This window comes from Hyperolius riggenbachi, chromosome 6 (genome assembly GCF_040937935.1).
Source record: "Hyperolius riggenbachi isolate aHypRig1 chromosome 6, aHypRig1.pri, whole genome shotgun sequence".
NCBI lineage: Eukaryota > Metazoa > Chordata > Amphibia > Anura > Hyperoliidae > Hyperolius > Hyperolius riggenbachi.
The window spans coordinates 77,803,663-77,827,220 of record NC_090651.1 but is presented as its reverse complement, the minus strand read 5'-3'; the positions used below and the strand labels follow the sequence as shown (position 1 = coordinate 77,827,220).

The following is a 23,558-nucleotide window of genomic DNA, read 5'->3' as shown; positions in this document are numbered from 1 at the left end:
CCTGTGGAAGTTAGATTAAGCAACTACTGTTCAGTAAGTGCTTAAAAGAAAAAAACCTGAGAATCCCCCATGATGAGGCTATGGACTACTCCAAAACCTGTTGATATGCGATCAATACCATCCGATTAAAAACACTAACTCTAAATGACAGCTACCTAGAAAGAAAGTCATTTACACCAAATTTTATTCTGATAAATAAATGTGTAACTTTATACATGTATTTTAAATGTTATTGTTTTTCGTTAAAGTGCCCCTGTAAAATCTCATGAATTTGTATGCCTCGAGCCCCCTTCAGTAAATTTGACTGTTTTTAAATGACACTTAGTTGCACAAGGTAAGTAGTTACCTAGGCATATTATATTGTATACCCATTATAACCATGCAAACAAAAAAAAACAGAGGAAGCTCCAGGTAAGTCCAGATTTTCAATGTACACCTCTGCTCAGGGTTCCTCTAAGGGCATTTTATTAATGCCGCAGTGGTGGACAAAGCCAGCGATGGGCCCCTGTGCAGAATAAATGAAGCAGGCCCCATGTGAGTGGGGGTGGTCATAACAGATCATGGTTGGATCTAAACAATGCCGATAAGATAAAAGTACATGAACCTAGGTCACATTCAGTAGGCACTGTATTAATATAGCACACATTTCAAACTTGTAAATGACTGGGTCACAAGTTACTAAAACACTGCTTCTCTTGAGTTTCAGAGAGAAACACATGTAGAATAGCCTAGAGGATAATGAAGCCCTAACTGGTGCACTTTCATGGGCCCTAGAGGACATGGGGCCCCTGTTCGGCTGCACGGCCTGCACGGGCCTATGTCCGTCTCTGTAATGCCGTATGAAAATATCACCTCTCAAACTTAGGAGAAAAAGTGAATTGCATATGGGCCTCTGTATCTCCATATATGTAAGGACGTTTCTACTCTGTCTATTTAGAGTCCCAGGCTGTCGTGTAAAACTTAACTACACACTTCACCCTCTAAATTCTACTGAAAGACCTATACTACATCATAAAAAATTACCCCAAAAACTGTACAGCACTGTTGTTACATGTAAGAAAAAAAAAGAAAGCTGTAAAGGCATTGAAACTGTTGGTAAATGGAAGCCAGAGATGGATTAATCGCTGGATGACAATGGTTCATTCACAGGGAAAACTAACGAGCCAGTTAGATTTCCTGAGTGTCGGCAGAACATATGTAAACCGTGTACGTCACCTGTATATATCACAGTGCCCATTATAATGACTTTGTATTTCAGAGTAAGCGTTTAAATGCATTGCAAGAGGGGGCATATAAAAGGCTCAGTGTTCATTAATTGTCACTATGATGTAGCACAGCTCTAGTTTATAGTATGCCTATACACTAGCCTACTACATGTGTCTCTGTGTATATACAGTATATCACTTCGCTACAGGCCTGGATGAATTTTACAGCATTAAATACTAACATTATTCTTATACCCTCCCCTTTATATGCAGCCCTCTGTGTGCAATGTATAACATACTCTTAAGGTGCGTACACACATGCGACTATAGTCGTTTGAAACGATCGTTCCCCGATCGTTTCAAACGACGCTCGTTTAAAAAAAAGCAGCCAACGACCATTAAGTCGAACAACGGACGAGCTAGATCGTTAAAAACGAACAATCTAGCTTGGTGGATTTTTCCCAACGACGATCGTTTGTAAAAGTAGTACATCGTTGGAAAATGGTCATTCGTACTAGGCTTGACATGCGCATTGCGCTATTTCTCCATGGAACTTTTCATTTTTATGCGCAAGCGCAATAGTTGCTTTATGTGATGTAACGTTCGTTCTAACGATCAGATCGTTACCTTTAAAAACTAACTTTACTTAGGTCGTTCTTTCGTCAATTAAAAGTTTGTTCGTCGTTCACAACGAACGATCGTTGTCGCATGTGTGTACGTAGCTTTACTTTTATAGTATATATATATATATATATATATATATAAATATATATATATATATATATATATATATATATATATATATATATATGTAGCATGTGTCAAACTCAAGGCCCATGGGCCAAATTCACCTTGACATTTAATGTGGCCTGTAGACAAGACACAGAACATTTACATTGTGCTTTTCACCTGGTGGACTCAAAGCACCAGAGCTGCAGCCACTAGTACGCGCTAGGCAGTAGCAGTGTAAGGGAGTTTTGCCCAAGGTCTCCTTGCTGAACAGGAAGAGCTAAGATTCGAACCCTTGTCTGCTGTTTCAGAGGTAGAGCCCTTAACCAGTACACTATCCAGCCACTACCAAGTTAACAAAACAATATTCAGCAATATTAATTTTTTTGTTATGTACTAATTTAATTCATTTTTGGTCAGCTGCTCCCACTTAGCAGCCTTGCTTTTGGTGTATATGCAGAGCTTCTGTTTGGGTTCAAGGTGCGTTTGCAGTTTCTGGGGGGGGGCTCAGCGCACCTCTGATAGTAGGCCATTCGGAGGCGGCCTAATCCACCTTTTGCGCAATTTTCAATTTTTGATTTTATTTGGTAGCACACCCAGGCTATGCATATGCATAGGTTAGGATTTAGTTAGTGTTAGGTCCCCTCCCATAGGGGGATGACTTCTCCGCAGTGGGAGGGACGAGTACTTAACAAGTTGCATGCAACTGTTACAGGAAACCAAAATCCTCCAGTGGTAGACAGGTTATATGTATGCTAGGTGTGTATTTTATCCCACAAGTGGGGCTTGCACTCTCTTGCAGGTAGGCACTTATCTGTTTTTAAGTAGCGTGGTTCATTTCTTTGCTATGTACTAATATTAAATTCCCGCTACACGGTGATGAGGTGGTGAGTCTTTGAAACAATCTGGCAGGCAGTTGGGGTTTTAGATTTTCGGCCTCTTATGTGATAAGAGTTTGACACAGCTCTAAGAGCTATTACACTCAACAATGCAGAGCATACAGGACACAATTGTGATCACAATGTATGTAGTGGGAAAAGGCCTGATGAGCATGTACACACAATGAGAAGGCAGGACTCATTGGATAAGACCTTGATGCAGGAAACATCGAGGGCAAAGGGTGAAGGGTACAGCAGAGAATGACATGGCTATATACAGTGGGTTGCAAAAGTATTCGGCCCCCTTGAAGTTTTCCACATTTTATCATATTACTGTCACAAATATGAATCAATTTTATTGGAATTCCACATGAAAGACCAATACAAAGTGGTAAAGGGGGAAGAGGCGCCCAGAGCAGATAAAATACGTTAAAAACAAATAAAATGAAAAAAGTGAGGTGGCTTACCTCAATGAAGACAAATTCACATATTAACCACCCTAGCGTTCTGGACGAGCTGAGCTCGTCCAAGAAAAAGTTGCTGTTAGTGTTTAGGACGAGCTCAGCTCGTCCAGCGCTGTCCCCACTCACCGCTGTGCAGCGCATGATTTCCGCCGCCTTCTCTGTGCTGCTGCGGCTGCTGCGGGGCTCCCTCTCCCTCCTGCTGGGCTCTGATCGCCGGTCCCAGGCTCCCCAGGCTCCCCCGATCCTCCGGTCCCCGCTCCCCTCTTCTCTCCGCAAGCCTACGGAGATCCGGCAGTCAGGGAAGATGGCGTAGCCCAGCCACTTCCTCTGACGCCGGCTCCTGCGCCCCCTAGTGTCCGTCGCGGCGACAGCATCATTGGATTACATAGGGAAACAAACTCTATGTAATCCAATCATGCTACAGTAATTCAAAAAGTTGTTTGCACAAACACAAACACCTGTCAGCTCTCAATAAAAGCCCTGAACAGTTACTGGCTCTCCCTCTTTCAGAGTCCCCAGCGTCCAGTGTTAGTCTGTTGTCAGCTAGCATCTGTGATTTCTGTGCGATTTCTGTGCGATTACTGCTTTTTTCCAGCCTTAGCTTCGTTCATATTACTGTCAGATTGTGTATTGCTTTCCGTCTTTTTCAAGACGCTGTGATCCCTGTGCGTTTGCTTTTGCTGGTTTTTTTTTTTTGGTTTTTTTTTGTCGCTGCCCGTGACCCCGTACCCTGCTTGGGGTCATGGCCTCGTCCTCCCGGAGGCGTGTGCGTGACGAGGAGTTGCTGGATGTCCTCGAGGCAAGCGACAGCGAAGACGAGCTCCTAGAGGAATCGACAGACAGCGAGGTTCCCGGTAACCTGTCTTCGGAGACGGAGACCAGTGATGAGGAAGCCGAGGAGCCAGTGACGGTCGCACGCACCTGGTGTGAGCTGGGGAGCCCCACTCAAGCTCCGCCACCCAGGTTCCCCTTCACAGGGGCACCCGGGCAGAAGATCGCGTGCGACGAGAGTCCGCTGTCCTTTCTGGAGCTCTTCCTGACTGATGACGTCATCCGCAAGATCGTTGAGGAGACGAATCGCTATGCAGCGCAACATCAGCAGGAATCTTCTCTACCCAGGTTCTCGCGGAGCAGGAAGTGGGAACCTGTGACCAGCAACGACATCTGGGTGTTCCTGGGGCTCGTCATCCTCCAGGGAGTTGTTGGTAAGCCGCTGCAGAAGTGGTACTGGACCACTAATAAGATCCTCAGTACGCCCTTCTTTGGATCTGTTATGTCCGAGCCACGGTATACCCTCATCATGAAGTATTTGCACTTCGGAAACGAGGAGTTTGATGAGGCCACCCATCCCGCACCCAAGCTGAAAAAAATTTGGGACATATACCAGATGATTGTTGCGAACTTCAGGGCTGTGTATGTTCCAGATCGCGACATCACGGTTGACGAAAGCCTCATGGCATATAAGGGGAGACTGAGCTGGGTGCAATTTATTGCATCAAAAAGGGCACGCTTTGGGGTGAAGTCGTTTATGTTATGTGAGGCCAACTCCGGGTACATCTGGAACTCTGTAATTTACACGGGCAAAGGCACCAAATTTGCCCCTCAGTTCAGCCAGTTTGGGTGTGCCACCTCCTCTGTCCTAACCCTAATTGAGCCATTGCTGGATCAGGGGTACTGCCTGACGACAGACAATTTCTACAGCTCCCCTGAACTTTTTGATTACCTGGTCCAGCATAAAACCGATGCCTATGGTACCTTGAGGGCTAACCGTCGGAATCTGCCGCCGGCCTTTTCTGCCAGGAAGCTGAAAAAGGGGGAGGTCGTTGCCTGGCAGAAAGGCAAAATGATGGCTCTAAGGTGGAAGGACAAACGTGATGTATGTGTCCTCAGCACTATTCATAATGCCGAGACTGTCCGCACCACCAACAGGAGTAAACAGGAGGTGGATAAACCCAAAGCCATACTGGATTACAACAACACTATGGGGGGTGTGGACAGGGCTGATGGAGCCATGACTTTCTATCCGGCTGTCCGCAAGCAGCAGCGGAAATATTATAAAAAAAATTTCCGCCACTTACTTGAGCAGTGCTTGTGGAATGGCTATGTGCTCTACAAGAAAAGCTGTGTAAGGCCTGTACCCCACCATGACTTTGTCTGGCAGCTGACGGAAGCAATCTGCATGAAGTACCCCCCACCAGAGTCAACATCTAGACCGGGGCGCAAGGCATCATATGTCGTGAATCCGGCACGGCTTTCAGGGAGACACTTTGTGGAGTACTTGCCACCAACCCCACAGAAAGCAAACCCTACAAGAAGGTGCGTTGTTTGCTGCAATAAGAAGGACAAGGATGGCAAAAAGATGCGGAAAGAGACCCGCACTTACTGCCCAGATTGTGACGTGCCACTTTGCGCATTACCATGCTTCAAGATCTACCACACTAAAGAAGTGTTCTAAGGTATACTTGTACCCTGTATAATTTTGTTTCTGCCTTCATTTATTTATTTCTGCATTGATTTATTTATTTCTGCATTTTCTTTATATTTCTGCATTGAGGAAAAATGCAAGGTATTTCAGTTAGTTATTAATAAATTTTATTTTATTTTTGACAAGAATTAGTGTTTGACACTTTTATTATACTCAGAATGTATACTAAACTCTTGCTTGGCTCATTTTGGTAAGTTACAGGAAAAAAGGTGCTGAAAATTAAATGTACCGCTTTTTGCACAGAAATCCTTGGGAATCAGAACGCCGAGGTGGTTAATAGAATTTTATTGCACTGTCGCATGTGTGTACACACGCGTTTCGTGGGTGCATACCCACTTCCTCAGGCCAAATAGCAGTGCCTAATAGTGCTTGTAGCCACAAACGAGGCGCCTTATTTGTGGCTACAAGCACTATTAGGCACTGCTATTTGGCCTGAGGAAGTGGGTATGCACCCACGAAACGCGTTGCCAGTGCAATAAAATTCTATTAATACGTGAATTTGTCTTCATTGAGGTAAGCCACCTCACTTTTTTCATTTTATTTGTTTTTAACGTATTTTATCTGCTCTGGGCGCCTCTTCCCCCTTTACCTTGTGCCTTCACCCTCCTTTTGGAGGGGGATCAACCCTCTTTGACCAGTTTAGGTCATTTGAGGTTTGCTTTTTATCAAGAGTGCGACCATCACCAGCTCTGTCTGGTCACCCGAGTGGAGTCAGGGTTATACATCTCCACCTGCTTCTAGTGGTCGGTTGCCCTTCTGCAACCCACCTTTGTGAGTATAATACATTCGCATATTTTACATGCTTCTGGTACTGTGACATACTGCACCATTTGGGCTCCTGTTGTCTCTGTGTTTTCTTCCTGCAGGGTGCAATTTTTATTATCCCTACTTTTTGTCCCAACACAAAGTGGTGTACACATGAGAAGTGGAACGAAAATCATACATGATTCCAAACATTTTTTACAAATAAATAACTGCAAAGTGGTGTGTGCATAATTATTCGGCCCCCTTTGATCTGAGTGCAGTCAGTTGCCTATAGACATTGCCTGATGAGTGCTAATGACTAAATAGAGTGCACCTGTGTGTAATCTAATGTCAGTACAAATACAACTGCTCTGTGAGGGCATCAGAGGTTGTCTAAGAGAATATTGGGAGCAACAACACTGTGAAGTCCAAAGAACACACAAAACAGGTCAGTAATCAAGTTATTGAGAAATTTAAAGCAAGCTTAGGCTACAAAAAGATTTCCAAAGCCTTGAACATCCCACGGAGCACTGTTCAAGCGATCATTCAGAAATGGAAGGAGTATGGCACAACTGTAAACCTACCAAGACAAGGCCGTCCACCTAAACTCACAGGCCGAACAAGGAGAGCGCTGATCAGAAATGCAGTCAAGGGGCCCATGGTGACTCTGGACGAGCTGCAGAGATCTACAGCTCAGGTGGGAGACTCTGTCCATAGGACAACTATTAGTCATGCACTGTACAAAGTTGGCCTTTATAGTAGAGTGGCAAGAAGAAAGGCATTGTTAACAGAAAGCATAAGAAGTCCCGTTTGCAGTTTGCCACAAGCCATGTGGGGGACACAGCAACATTGTGGAAGAAGGTGCTCTGGTCAGATGAGACCAAAATGGAACTTTTTGGCCAAAATGCAAAACGCTATGTGTGGCGGAAAACTAACACTGCACATCACTCTGAACACACCATCCCCACTGTCAAATATGGTGGTGACAGCATCATGCTCGGGGGGTGCATCTCTTCAGCAGGGACAGGGAAGCTGGTCAGAGTTGATGGGAAGATGGATGGAGCCAAATACAGGACAAACTTGGAAGAAAACCTCCTGGAGACTACAAAAGACTTGAGACTGGGGCGGAGGTTCACATTCCAGCAGGACAATGACCCTAAACATAAAGCCAGGGCAACAATGGAATGGTTTAAAACAAAACAAATCTATGTGTTAGAATGGCCCAGTCAAAGTCCAGATCTAAATCCAATCGAGAATCTGTGGCAAGATCTAAAAACTGCTGTTCACAAACGCTGTCCATCTAATCTGACTGAGGTGGAGCTTTTTTTCAAAAAAGAATGGGCAAGGATTTCAGTCTCTAGATGTGCAAAGCTGGTAGAGACATACCCTAAAAGACTGGCAGCCTGTAATTGCAGCAAAAGGTGGTTCTACAAAGTATTGATTTAGGGGGCCGAATAATTACGCACACCCCACTTTGCAGTTATTTATTTGTAAAAAATGTTTGGAATGATGTATGATTTTCGATCCACTTCTCACATGTACACCACTTTGTATTGGTCTTTCAGGTGGAATTCCAATAAAATTGATGCATGTTTGTGGCAGTAATGTGACAAAATGTGGAAAACTTCAAGGGGGCCGAATACTTTTGCAACCCACTGTAGTATCATGGAAGAAACAAACATAAGCTTGGCCAAAATTTGAGAAGCAGTAGAGGATAGAGGGGCTGGCATGCTGTGGTCCATGGGGTTGCAAAGAGTCAGACATGACTGAATAGCGACCAAACAACAAAACTGCAAGGAAAACAACAGATATGTTGAACACGGACGAGTCTGCAAAGGTCCTATTGATACCACTGGATCTGTCAATATGACCATTTATCTTCATTGCTGAAAATACTACAATTCTGTGTTTATTGGGAACCCATCCGTAGGCTTTGGAAGAGGCCTGGTGGTAATTCCACATACACTGTAAGTAGATGCGACCAGCACACAGTAAAAGGGATTTCTGTACAAAACAGCAATAAACATCAAAAAACGAGCGTGTCTTCCCGTACATGTGGAAGATGGTAATCTATAGCTAAATATAAATCACAGTAGTAGTAACGACAGAACGCTGGGCAAATGGCTTATCCGTTAATAAAAACATATCCATTCTCTGGCGATGAAGAGGGGTGCCTCAGATCCACATGGTTTGATTAATTCCAAGTAGATAAACTCGGGGAAGGATGGCTTAGGCCCCAGCTGAGCATCCCTGAGGAATCTGCAAATAATTCCCTTGGAAAGACAGGATAACCATGTTCATCTTGGTGTACACATGTCTCACAGCCTGTTTACTAATAAGAACCAGAACTACATTTCCTGCATCAAGGCTAAATTAGCTTTCTTTTGTTCTATACCAGTTTAAAAACCACAACAGAACATGGCAGTATCATATAACTAATGGAAGCACACCAGGAGACAGCAATAGTTAGTTACTGTAGTAATTAACAACAGCAATACTATTAATACTTTATCCAAGCCAAATCTTGAAACTTACTGCAGATTAATGTTGTCTCAAGCAGCATTCAGGAACCAATTTAGACGAGTAGCATTGGCAACTAAAATGTTTCAAAAGTATTGCCGAATATTTGCTAGATGCAACGTTCACATCACAAATGCGGATGGCCATGCGTGCGGAATGCAACGCATGCGAACACACGCCATCCGCGTTTGTGTGCGTTGCGTGGCTGATACCATCACTGAAAAGTGAATGGGACAGCCACGCGTTTTTGCAAAAAATGCGTGCAGCATGCGTTCCCGGACCGCACAGGTCCGGAACGCATGCAATGTGAACATCAGACAGTGCACTCTATGCACTGTCTGATGTCGTGCGTGTCGGCCTCCCGCACGTGTTTCCAAAACGCGGCTGGAAACGCATGCAGTGTGAACGGGGCCTTAAAGGGACACTTAAGTCAAACAAAAAAAATGAGTTTTACTCACCTGGGGCTTCCAAAAGCCCCCTGCAGCTGTCCGGTGCCCTCGCCATCTCCCTCCGATCCTCCTGGCCCCGCCAGCAGCCACTTCCTGTTTAGGTGAGAAGGGCTTACAGGCTGGGGACGCGAGTGATTCTTCGTGTTCCTGGCCACAATAGCGCCATCTATGCTTCTATAGCATATATCATATAGCAGAATAGAGGGTGCTAATGTGTCTGGGAACGCGAAGAATCACTCGCGTCCCCAGCCTGTCAGCTCCTGTCACCGAAACAGGAAGTGGCTGCCAGCGGGGCCAGGAGGATCAGAGGGAGACGGCGAGGGTACCGGACAGCTGCAGGGGGCTATTGGAAGCCCTAGGTGAGTAAAACTCATTTTTTTTGTTTGACTTAAGTGTCCCTTTAAGTATGGACATTTAGGGCCCTTTCACACCAGAGGGATTTTTCGGCGTTTTAACGCCAAGGCCGAAGTTGGCGTTTTGCTAGGTAAAAGAAAGTCCATATACTTTCATTTTACCTTTCACATCTAACTCGGCGTTTTGGTGCATTGCGTTTCAACGCTCCCAGGAGCTTTTTCAGGGCTGTTTACAGCCGAAGTTGGCTGTTGGCGTTTCAATGATAGTCAATGGAAAACGCCAACTTCAGCGTTTTCAAAGCGTTTTCAAAGTGTTTTACAGCTGACTTGTTCACTTATTTTTATAGAAGAAAAAAAAAAGGACGTTTTAATATGAGCTGTAAAACTCTTTCAAAAGGCTTTGAAAACGCTTTCAGCCTTTTCTACCGCAGCCTCTAGTGTGAAAGAGCCCTTATAGACAAACTTGCCTAGCTGCAGGCAGCAGAGGAAAGAAATATAGTAACTTTTGCAAGAATATCTTATTGGCCGGTAATATCAGGCATGATATTCTAACTCATGCCGAAGAATGAAAACTGAGTGTTGTTGGGTATCTGGGTTAAAGTAATCTTTGAAGCAAGATTTAAACAAAGAGTTAAATACTCACCAGTGATGGCAATGCTTAGGAGACCTCATGGAGAAGCATGTGATCAGCTGATAGATTTGTAAGGTTCTGATATGCTGTGATGACTTCCTGGTTAAACACATGATCACGACCAGCAAATCAGAGAAGGTGATCAAACTGATCACATGCTTCTCTGTGAGTTCTCCTACCCACTACCATCTTAATACTCACCTATTTAGAGGGAAGGCTCTGGATCCTATTGAGTCTTTCCAGTCCCCTCTCTGTTATCTCATTTCATCTATGTCTCCTGTTCAAATTCGGAACCTTCGCGACTCCTCAACAGTCTTTAGAAGCACTTGTGTCCCCGAGTGCTTCTGAAGATGAGTGACTTTGTACTGCAGGTGAGTGTGCACTTGCATGTCTTGCATGTGTGCAGTACGGAGTCGCTTGTCTTCGGAAATATTCAGGGACATAAAGACTTATGAAGCCTTCAAGAAGAGTCCTGAAGAGATATTTGACTTGTAGGTGGAATAGCTTCACCGGGGGAACATCAGTGGATCAAGTGGACATAGAAAGAAAGTAGAGAGAACCAGGAAGGCTCTATGGATGGCTTTTTCGTCAGTGCATGAGCAGCTCCGTGCTATTATGAAGGAGCGGGCCATCAGTGTGTGTGGGGTTTGCGGATGCACTCTTACACTGACAGGAGTGCGGATACAAAGAAGAAAAGGGTCCAGGCTGGCAGCAGTGGGGTCAAGGAGGACCAGAGAACCTCTGGATCAATCAAAGGCTTCCCTTTACCGAGGTAAGTATCTAGCTATCAATTAACTTTTCTCCCAGGAGTTAGTTTTTGTCAACTTATATACAAAATACCTTTTTCAGCATCTAACAAATGAAAAAGTACTAAAAAGTGGGTAAAAACGTAAAACCAAACCTATTTTGAAGTGATAAGGATCCTGAAACGGATGTGTTTCGATCAAAACTTTGCAGCTGCATCATCTTCTAACATATTCGCAAAGAAATAGTAAAAATGCTATGCGCAGGTAGTGCACTGCAATTTTACTGGTACTTACACCATTTATGTACCGTGAGTTGCGAAATTATCGCAACCCACGTTACCTACAAGATGTCAGATTAAAGTAATATATTTTTTTAACATTTTTGGAGAGCAAGATGGCAGCCATCATTACACAAAAAGGACACATTCTGCAATACTGGCCTAATAATATGATATAAAAGAATGTGCATTAGTAGAATAATGCTATTTAGGTACACAGAGTATGGCAGAGGTGAGAAGTAATGTTTAGCTCAGGTTTACTTTGATGCTTGTTGAACACTACTACAACGCTAGGCAGCATCATTTTACTGAAAGAGTATTAAATACAAACCAGCACCTTAGGGATAGAGTAGAAATTGTCTGTAACAATGTAAACTATCTTGGTTAAGAAAAGGTAAAATATAAAGTAGGAAAATAATAAAAAAAAAAGCTGTGATTAGCGGCAATAGGTGGAATTATGGGGGCCCAGAGGTGCCCAATAAAATAGCAGGCCTGGGGCTACCCGCTATGCAAATTGCGGCTACAAATAGCGGGCATCAAGTGACCGCTATTTATAGCTGCAATTCACATAGCGATTCGCATAGCAGGCATAGCCGCAATTTACATAGCTGATAGCCCAGATGCCAACTACTTTATCGGAAGCCCAAATTTCCACCTATTGTCGCCAATCACAGCTTTGCACACAACTAATATTACACATGTGCTAGCAGTCATTGCATAGACCAGGGGTAGGGAACCTATGGCTCGGGAGCCAGATGTGGCTCTTTTGATGGCTGCATCTGGCTGACATACGAATCAGTAGGGGTTGATTTACTAAGCTACACTGATCAAGCAGCGCAGTGTGGCAGTGCAAACAACATTTTCAAAGTAGGCACGTTACTGCTGTAGCATGCACCACCAACTTACTCGCACTACCCTAAAACGAACGGCTGCTCCAATTGTCCCACTCTTCACTGTCAGGTCCAACGACTTTGTAGGACGAGATCCCTGCACTTTGATTGGCCCAATAGGCTGTCTGTCACTTGACAGGCAGCTTATTGGGCCAAAGTGCAGGAATCTCGTCCTAAAAAGTGAACCAACGCCCAAGTCAGCTAGCTAATTGTACAAGTTATTAGTCAGTATTTCTCCTGTCTGGCTCTCAGGGAAATTGCTGATGTTGCTGAAACCTAAAAGAAGCTGAAGACGTGTGTCAGACACTTCCGCTTCCGGGCGGATAAACTGTATACACATCACCATGGCAACAGGGAGGTGAGCTCTCTGCTGCGCATGAGCACTGTCCCAGTTTAAAACATATTGTAGGGCTCTTATGGAAATACGTTTTAAAATATGTGGCGTTTATGGCTTTCTCAGCCAAAAAGGTTCCTGACCCCTGGCATAGACTGACCAACAGTAAATAATCACAGTTCATCATTCGGCAGACTAGCTGAGTAAGAAACATGAAAGATGGTAATCTGCCATCTGTTATATTTATATTCTCAGTAGCACCAGGATCATCTTCTACTATAGGGTTAATATTATGATATATTTTCAATAGGCGTTCCTCCGTCATTAAAGAACTCTTAATTGGAGTGTTCAGATGGCATATCCAGCAGTCTGCAGAGCGCTCTCTATGTCTGGGCCGGAAACCTGAGCCTCTGGCTGGGAATGTGGCCCCAGGGAGATCATAGACTAAATTTAGGACAGGTTCACTTCCACAGCAAGCACTGTATGGCTAGACAACTATTTCTGGCCTCCAAGCTCAGCGTAGAAACGCCAGAGAAGCAGAAAGACATGTGCTGTCACAGAGCTGCCCAAGCCAGGGAGGCTGGACAACTGGTCTCAAGCTGGACATAGGATGGACGCAGAGGTTTTATGAATGGGGTAAAAAGGTTCTTCACCCCGGGATAAGGGAGCTACGAAAAAACGATCACCTTTCTCCAGGCTCTCTGAAAAGCAGTTTTACCGGCATTTGCAGAATATGCCACTTTGTATCACAACTACTGTTCCTTTTAAGTGAAAGAGTTTATTAGACTACCACCTCCCTCCCCATCCTCTAGACATGTAGGTGTAGTATAACCATTTAAAAGGACAACTATCGTGAAAAAAATGCAAAATTTAAAATACATGTAAGCACAAACAAATAAAAAGTGTGTTTCTTCCAGAGTAAGATGAGCTATAAATTACTTTTCTCCTCTGTTGCTGTCACTTACAGTAGTTAGTAGAAATATTAACGGAACTGACAGGCTTTTGACTAGTCCTCTTCTCATGGGTGATTCTCAGTATTTCATTTATTCTTTATGGAAAACAAAAGTTTGCTTTCTTAAAACAGAAAGAATTTGCGATAATTCAGGTTAGAGTGAGCTTGAGATGTCTCCCAGTGCAACACTGCTGAATATATGCAAATTAACCATTGTTGCCCTTAGAAGCTAAACACACCTCCAGATCCGCTGGAATGCAATGATGTGTCAGCTTGTTAATTTGTACAGAGCCATAATAATCCAACATGCACACAGACTGTTTCAGATTGGTTGATCCTCATCAGTGCATGGCATGGATTAATTTGGCTATATGGAGTAGGGCTTGAAACACCGAGAGGGACAGACTAACCAGCAAGCTCATGGTGACCCAGAACTCATTGGAGTGTGTGAGGGGCTACAATGGTCCTAAAAGCCCCTTTACTAAAAATGCTATGGAAAACAAAAGCTTGAGTTAGCACTCACTGGAAAGGATCTATAGAAGGATGCAGGCCGCCCCCCTAGTGTTTATACACTATTTTCAGCAGAGCCCACAAACAGCCTAAGAAGTTGGCCTTCACCACTGTAAGTACTGTCAATAATTTGTGCTGGTTGGTTGAGACTGCTGGTTAGTTAAGTTCCGGATAACTGGGAGTCTATTGTACTTTTATTTTCTTGAAAACAGTGGTGATTACATGACCATGACAGCGCACCTTCCCACATCTTGCTTGGCAGAGGGCGTGAGCTGCAGCTTAGTGACACTTTACCTCCCAGACAGCATGACTCAGGACAACTATGACCCAAAAAGGGCACCGGGGCAGCAGCGGTCATGTGACTGCTGATGTTTTTAAGGGGGGGAAAATGGGATTTAGAAGCATTCAAGAAAAGGGGAGTGAGATGCTATTCCAATGAACACTTTCACTGGACACATCTTTAAAATTAAATGATACCTGAGGCCCACTGTCAAGTCTGAGCAAATGCTGACAATGCCGATCATGCCTGCTACCAAAACTTTCCCATTAGCCACTACTTAAGCCTAGTGCACACTTTCAATTTTGATTGGCCAATCAATGACCAATTTTTCCACCTCTGTAATACGAGAGTTTACCTGCACAATCTGTTCATAGTATTTAAAATCTGTTGACCCCTCATATTACGTGGAGATAGTAAAATTGACAATTGTTGGCCAATCAAAATTGAAGGTATGTACCAGGCTTTAGTATTTCCATTAGAATGGACATGAACTCTAAAGCCAGTACACACTTTTAATTATGATTGGCCAATCACTGACCAATTTTACCACCTTCTATGTAGTATGAAAGTGAACAGATATTGAATAATATGAGCAGATTGTGTAGGTAGTCACTCATTTAGTATTTATATAGCGCCAACATAGTACGCAGCGCTGCACAGAGTATATTGTCTTCTCACTAACTGTCCCTCAGAGGGGCTCACAATCTAGTCCCTACCATGATTGTCCTATTATGATTTGCCAATCATAATTGAAAGTGTGTGCCAGGCCTAAAGCCTGGTACAAACCTTCACTTTTGATTAGCCTATCACTGACTAATTTTACCACCCACCATATAATGAGAGTTTACCTACACAATTTGCTCATAGTATTCAAATCTGTTGACCCTCAAACTACATGGAGGTGTTGCAATTGGCCAATAAAAATTGAAGGTGTGGTACACATATCCAATTTTGATTGGTCAATCACTGGCCAATTTACCACCTCCATGTAGTATAAGAGCTTACCTGCACAACCTATTCATAGCATTCAAAATCTGTTGGCCCCCATACCACTTGAAGGCAGCAAAATTGGCAAGTCATTGGCCAATCAAATTGGAAGTGTAGGATACATACATATACAATTTTGATTGGCCAATTTTACAATATCTATGTAGTATGAAAGTTTACCTACACAATCTATTCATAGTTTTCAAATTCAGTTGGCCCTCATACAACAAAGGTTGTAAAATTGGCCAATGATTGGCCAATCAAAGTTGGATGTGTCAGATGTGGCCTATGGTCATATCAATGGAGATGTTTTCTGATCAGTTCCTTTCAGTTCTATCATTTACCATAATTTCTCTTGTAGAATCTATTATTATATACTAGTGTATATATTTCTTGTAGATTTACAGAAAGGAATTTACACTGAACAAATTAGCTTAGTTAGGACAATGCAGCCAGGACAAGACAAATAACACTCACCAGGATCTGTATTGACATGTCAATGCTTCAGGCCTGACCATGCAGAATGTCAACAATGAACTTCATTCCAACAATGCAGCTCTACATAGTGCCATCTGTATGAAGTGACCCACAGTGGCCTCACTGAGAATGTACAAATTAATGGTGTCCTGCCAATCGCTGACATCATACCCTGTGACCTCACAACTGACCTATGCAAGTCACTAAAACTGGCAATACATCCAGTGTAACCTTTTTATATGGGAGTGTGTTTCTGCACTTGCGGACTTGACCTGCAATGTTATAGTTGTACTATCTTTGCATTGCAATAAAGTCTGTTATTTTGTTCTTGTTCTGGCCTCTTCTTGTTTTTTTCTGGTCTCTTTAGTAAAGAACATACCACAGATAAATGCAGAGTAAGCAGTTTAGAGAAGAGGTGAAGATAGCAAGGCATCGCTCTGATCCTGACACTTTCTAAAGGAGCCAAGGCAGCAACTGATGTCAGAGTCAGAAAGTAGACACCCACAAAACAATGAGGATTTCACTGATACAGCTATAATGACAACAATTTCCAATAGTCTATTTAATCTATTGGATTTTAGCCTGTCTACATGGAAAACAATATTGCCTTATATAGACTTTAAAAAGCTTAGAAACTAAAAAAATAAAACATCTGGTATATCACTGGAAATATTATGCAAGCCAGTTGACCCATTTTCTTGCTAATTTATCATTGAGCGTTAGCGTTACTCACGTCTGGAGCCAAAGTTTTAATGGATTCAGCCAACTCACCAAGCAGCATAAACACAACAGGAGTGCGAACTGTCCCGACAACTAAACAAATCACACATTCTTGCAACACTTGTCTACAAAGTTATACTCCCTCCATTTCTAGAATGTCTGCTGTTAACCTTCCTTCTGCTGAGATTTCTCACGGATCAGTGAATAATGGCGCACAGCGCCTATGCATAAACATGGCGCCGCATTAAAAAGATATGCTTATCACTATTTATCGTTAGTACTGCATAATAATGGCGCACATGGAAAAAAGAAGAAAAACGGCACACACTAACGTTATTTATCAATAGCGTCGTTCATATGCCAAACAGCAGACGCTATTGCACACAGTAACGTTATTTATCAATAGCGCCCTACATAAGCCAAACTGCAGATGTTATTTAACTGCAAAATGGTGAATGGATTTAATGTAACACTGTCAAGGTTAGGGTTAGGCACCACCAGGGGAGATTTAGGGTTAGGCACCACCAGAGGGGGTCTTAGGGCTAGGCACCTCCAGAGGGGTGGTTAGGGTTAGGCACCTCCAGAGGGGTGGTTAGGGTTAGGCACCACCGGGGGGTGGTTAGGGTTAGGCACCACCAGGAGGGGTCTTAGAGTTAGGCACCTCCAGAGGGGTGGTTAGGGTTAGGCACCACCAGGGGGGTCTTAGGGGTAGGCACCACCAGGGGGTGGTTAGGGTTAGGCACCACCAGGGGTTGGTTAGGGTTAGGCACCACCAAGGGGGTCTCAGGGATAGGCACCACCAAGGGGGTGGTTAGGGTTAGGCATGACCAGGGGGCGTCTAGGGGTTAGGAATAGGTACAGAGAGGGTTCTGTGTGTTAACGCTAATTTTCAATAAAATAAATCGAGCTAAATAAGATAAGGCTTTAACGTTGAATAGCGATAAGCGACAAATGGATTAGTGCAACACCATGCACCATTATTTGCAGGCACCATTTTCGGATGGATCCGATTTCTCAGGCCAACTTTGCCTGAAACTAGTGGGATGCAAACAGCTTCTCTCACCCCTTTTTTCCCCTATGGGACATCACCTATGGGTCCCTTACGTTACGTATAAAATGCAGATACTTACCTTGGGAGGGGGATGCCTCTGGTTTCCATACGAAGACTAGTGCAGCCGCACTGCGCAGTAGTAGAGAGCCTCCACTGGGGCGCAGCAGCAAAAGCCAAGCCCATTCAGCTCTATGCTAGTGCGGGCAGTCTGTGCATTACGTAGTGCGGCCAAGTTCTGTCGACAAGTCCATGTTGATGGGTTAAATAAGGTCTCATCGCTGGAATGGCAAGGTGGAGGGCAACAGGGGAAGCCCCTCTCCCAGGGTAAGTACTCAAATTGGGCACTTTTTTCCCTTCAGGTACTTTTATGACCTGCAGAGACATATAGAGTAACTTTAATTATTTTACTTATGCCCGTCCATAGAGTCTCAACAAATTAGTTCAGCCTAGGACTCTGCAGTTTTATCATAAAAAAATCAGTTACAGTTTCTCAATCTGAACCGTTAAATTACCTATCAGTCTATAATCAAAACAGCAAGAAGACTTGCTATGAAGCTGTATGGTTTTCTGCGCCCACCCTTGTCCTGTATACACAAGCCGAGATCGTTTGCAGCAACCCCAGGAGATTCTGGTTCTGCTTAGTTTCCCTAGTAGTACATACAGATCCAGCATGCCTGGCCTCTTCCTCTCTCTGCTCTGTAGTTGTGTAATTCTGGAATAAGATGAAGAATTGTCACCATATAATGAGAAGTGACAAAGCTGAGGGACATTGTGTTTTCTGTAAATTAGGTAGTTTATAAATGCTAAACTGAGACGCAATTGAATCTCTAGAACTCACTTTTAATTAAACAGTTATGCAATCTGCCTCCGAAGCAAGGTGAGGATACTGTCTCACTTCTGCTGCCATAGTAGGGCCTCAACCACTCACCCTCCCTCCAACACAAGGTCCCACCGTCCAGAAGTGGTTTTGTAATGGCAGCACTTGTGAGGGCGTATGTATATGTACACTGCCAGTGAGTTGGGCGCAGGGTGAGCTGAATGACGGCTCTCCCTGCTGCCACTCAAATTCCCGGTGGCGCTAAATACTATTCCCCTCCGATGACTGGAACCCTGAATTACCCAAATTACTCAGGCGCTAGGCTGCCGGCAATCTGCACCGAAACCACCTGCTTCCCTTGTGTGGGGGAGTCATGATGACCATTGAACTCATTGCTTTGGTGGAAATCATGGTGGCCATACCATGCTTCCAAGTGCCTTTAAAATATGGTCAAGTGCCAAGTGCTTTTAAAATATGGTCACAAGGCGTCCATGCTTGTGACCATATTTTAAAGGTACTTGTATTGACCTGAAGAAGCGGTATGAGACCTGTGAAACGCGTTGTCTTTTTAATCGTGCTGAATAAATAATTTAATCTTTTTACATTTACCCTGTCGTTTGGGTTCTTCCATCTGGAGTGGTAAAGACACCTCCCTCCACCTTATTATTATTTATACACCTCCACCCCCCAGTACTATACATTACATCTCCTTTGGAGGTGTTCACCTCCCAGGTGTGGTGTTATCTCCAACCACGAAGGACTAACCAGTGTGACCATTCAGTTCCAGTAGGACCTGGAATACTGAGCGGGGACGGTTATTTCCCCATTGGCGATATTCAGTGGTTGCAGGGACTTTTGTGAGTATAAATACTCTTGTACTACAATCTAACTTCTAATACCCCCCAATACTGCACCATTTGGTTCCTGGTCTCTCCTTGTCATACAGGTGATCGTGGTATCCCCACAGTGACCACCTTTTCTCGTGTGAAAGGGACCTTATTTCTGTTTCAAATTCCTGGGTTGATCATGTGCAGATGCTACCATTTACCGGTACTACTTTTTCTCAAGCAGTGACTCAAATCATCTGTCGTACATTTTCTACTAAAGATGCAAGAGTTATAAAGTAAAACATTTTTTTTTACAATGTACGGTATATAGAGTAAATAAGTATTCTTTTTACCTCAAAACTTCATCTAAACTTCAAAGGTCATCTCTACCCAAAGCTGATCCTGTAGTTTTACCTGGTTATGGAGTCACGCACTGGCTGCTTACAGCTCTTAGCCTAGAGCTACTCAGACAAGTTTTGATCTTGGAGACGGAAAGAAAACTCACAGCAAAAACTGCTCTTTTGTGCTCCTACGGCAGAATTTGGTAGACTGGTCTCATTGGACTAATCTTCCAGAGGTAAACCGAGGATGGAAAAAAAATCTCATAAATGAGCAATTACGGTAATCTCCTTTTCCTTTTATGTCTCTGGAGAAAAATAGAGGAGATAATCACTTCATTGCGCGTGACATGTAGCAGCTATCATTTTAGCCAATGCAATCCAAACAAAGCAGCCCAAGGATGTAGCAATAGCCATAGCAGCTGCTATGGGGCCCTAGAGAAGATGGGGCCCAGGTGGTACTTAATGAATTCACCATTAACTTTTGTGTGTTGATCCACCCTTCACTTTGTCTCAGTGCCCTTGAACTATATGCAGTGTTGATTGCTGGAGAATATAAATTGATCACGTAACTCATATCCATATTGTAGGGGCGTGTGGCATTGCTTATGAGTGCCTTCATCTGAGGGCCCCATAAAAGCTATGCTATGGGACCTCAAGATCTCTAGCCACACAACTGAAGCAACCAATCACACAAGACTGGAAACACAGTTGATCAATTACAGATCTCCCCTATATAACCCTTGGTTGGCCAGAGGTGACATTTCCCACCAGGATAACCCTTTGTACCAACTTCTTCAGAGGTTCCCTCATTGATTTGCTTGCTGTTTCCTGAAGTGTCCTACCTGCAGGTAAAGCTCACACTTGTTGCAGAACTGGTGATAATCAGGCCACAAACTCAAGAATGACAACATTCAGTCCACTGTGGCCACTGTAAATAACACAGTGAATCCAGTGCACACACATGGAAGTGATTCTTCAGTGGTGAAAGCAGGCATATAAAGTTTGTTCAGTGACTCACACAATGACTGGGTCAGATAATAGCTGCACTGACTCTGCATAACACCTGTGTGGTTAGGCATCCATGCAAGCAGCGATTCCCTGACACTATCAAATTAGTAGCAGAACAATGAACCAGAATCATAATTAATGTACACCATATAGGTACAGGGATGATTGCTTTTGTCTGAGCCGTCTGATGTAGCTGTTTTTCCTTATGTTATTGAACATGTGATCCTGTTTAGTAAACAGCAACTAACAATCAAGAAACTAGAAGACAGAGCAAATGGTGTTGGATGTGGTATATGTACCACAGTTTCATTAGATTCCATGCAAGAAGGACAACTGTAGTGAGAAGAGTATGGAAGCTACCATATTTATTTCCTTTTTTAACAATACCAGTTGTCTGGCAGCCCTACTGATCTATTTGGCTGCAGTAGTGTCGGAATCACACCAGAAACAAGTATGCAGCTAAACTTGTCAGATCTGACAACAATGTCAGAAACACCTGATCTGTTACACGCTTGTTCAGGGTCTATGGCTAAAAGTATCAGAGGCAGAGGAACAGAAGGATAGCTAGGCAACTGGTATTGCTTAAAAGAAAATAAATATGGCAGCCTCCATAATCCCTCTGACGTCAGAAGTCCATTAAAGTGATAGGCAAGGCATCAATATTATTCACCTACCATTGTTGCAAAGTTTTTGCTGACTGATTCGTGATTGTTCCATATCTTTAGTGCTACCGTCCCCAATCCCTTTATGGTTACCAATGCCTAACCCTAATCAACCTCTAAAGTGAACTCCTTCCTGGTGTCTACACCCCCCCCCCCACGTTTACCCCTTGCCTAACCCTAACTGCAGCCCCAAATGTGAACCCCTTCCTGATGCCTGACCTCAACTTGCTATTCATGACAACTAACACTTAGCTCCCCTAACCATCACAGCCCCTAATCTTAAACACTAACACTAACAATACATTTTGTTAAAGAGGAACTTTAACCAAGTTTGAACTTCATCCCAATCAGTAGCTGATACCTCCTTTCCCACGAGAGATCTTTACCTTTTTTCAAATCGATCACTATGGGGTCTGTATGGCTGATATTCTGGTGAAACCCCTCCCACAGTGTAATGTCATGACCATGGTCCTGACAGTTTGCTGTCTGAAAATCTTTCCTGAGCCTGCTTTACATTCTGAAATTTGTCACGGGCGCAACATCTTTAGTTCTGCCAGGTGATCTGTCCGGAATGTTCGTTACAGAGAGTTCTATCACACAGAGGGAGATATCACTTGCTTGGTAGTTGGAAACAGCTGTTATTTCCCACAATGCAACGAGGTTCACACAATGGGCAATCACTGACTAAATAAGCTATAAAATGGCTAAAACACTTTGAAATTTAGCTGCAACAATGGACCAAACGTAAGAATCTATGACTGCTAATCTGGTTAATTCATTTCAGGAATACGGTGTGACAAAATAAAACACCCAATTTAGTCAGATCTCAGTAGCCTATCTTTAAAATTGCACCGTATCAATGGCCACCAAAAGAACCTGATCCCTGGGATGGAGGCTGATAATGTATGTAGGGACTGGAATGAGATTTCAGTGGGAAATGATAATGCTATGGGGATCCGGGATAAGGGTGAGGGACAATGGGCACAGTACATGGGGTACAGTGAGCACAGTAAAGTTTAGGAAAGCTGAATGCTGGTACCTGGAAATGCTCGCCCAGTTCATAGACCTCTCCTCTGTACTCGCAGCCAATCTTCTCACAGCGGGGGCAGCAGTCAGTGGGATAGTGGCTGACATGCATGCAGGCAGGTGGCAGGGCTGTGCACTCTGTCCTGGCACACGCTGGGCCCTCAGGAGTACATTCACACTGTGTGCAGTGGTCCGAATCCAGAAAATACCACTCGCCAACATAATAGATGCTGCCATTAGCCTCACATGTGTTCACCTGGTGGGCACTAGAGAGTCCAGCCTGACTTAGGAGGAATAGGCAGAGTAACGAGGATAGAGGCCACCTCTCCAACCTGCTGGGCACACTGGAAGATGCCATCACTGGTGACTCAGGTGCAATAAGAGGTGGGGAATCCAATCGTCTTTGCTGAGAACTTTGTCAGCCTTCTTTTTGTACTGATAGAGTACTGCCACTGTATGTTGTCTATAGTACCAGCCTTTTTATTAGATATGTACTCTCTGTGACCAGTACAGTATCACCTTTAGATGATAGCAGGACCAGCCTGTATTCAACATGCAAAGTGTATGACTCCTGTATTACTGCAGAATAAATATCTCTAAGTGCTGATCACTCTATTTTTAGTATATTATAGACGTGATCTCTGTATAGTGAAATTTCACTGACCTTCGAATTTCTGTATGGCACTGAGGGACACCTGTCTCTCTGTTGGTTCAGAATTCTTCTGTAAGCAGCTCTGTATTACTGGAAGCAGTGGCCAGGAGTTACTCTACTCTCAGATTTCATATAAAATACTGGTGTCCAGCTCAGACCAGCTGATGGATAATACTATTAGCCAGTAGAATTAGTTCTTTACCACTCAGGGAAGCTGCAATCTCAGTATAGGCGGATTAGTGGTTACCGGGAATCTTGTGGTTCTGTAGATCGCACAGATGAATGGGATCTCTGTGGATCTTGTAGTTAGATTCCAGCAACTCAGAGTGGATCTTGTGGCTATAGAAATCCCAGGAAGTTAGAGTAGATCCTGCAGCTAAACAGAGTGGATCCTTTTCCTGGGCAGATCCCGTCAGTGGATCCTCTGGTGATAAGGCTGCAGTGTGTTTCCTGAGTGGCCCCTGCTTGGATCCTCTGTGCGAAGGGGGTGATGCTGAATTTCTAGGAGGGTGAAACTCCCATTACATGCTCATTCTTCTCCC

At 43.8% G+C, this 23,558-nt stretch overlaps 1 protein-coding gene across 1 annotated transcript in view; it reads right to left on the bottom strand.

Moving 5' to 3' along the window:
• Window positions 1–23,552, bottom strand: part of LOC137520943 (von Willebrand factor C domain-containing protein 2-like) — a 48,324-nt gene extending 24,772 nt beyond the window's left edge. Inside the window, exon 1 of the mRNA XM_068239551.1 lies at window positions 22,378–23,552. Within this exon, the coding sequence (XP_068095652.1) occupies window positions 22,378–22,722 (345 nt within the window). The 5' untranslated portion in view covers window positions 22,723–23,552. The remainder of the gene's footprint in view (window positions 1–22,377) is intronic.
• Window positions 23,553–23,558: the final 6 nt, after the last annotated feature.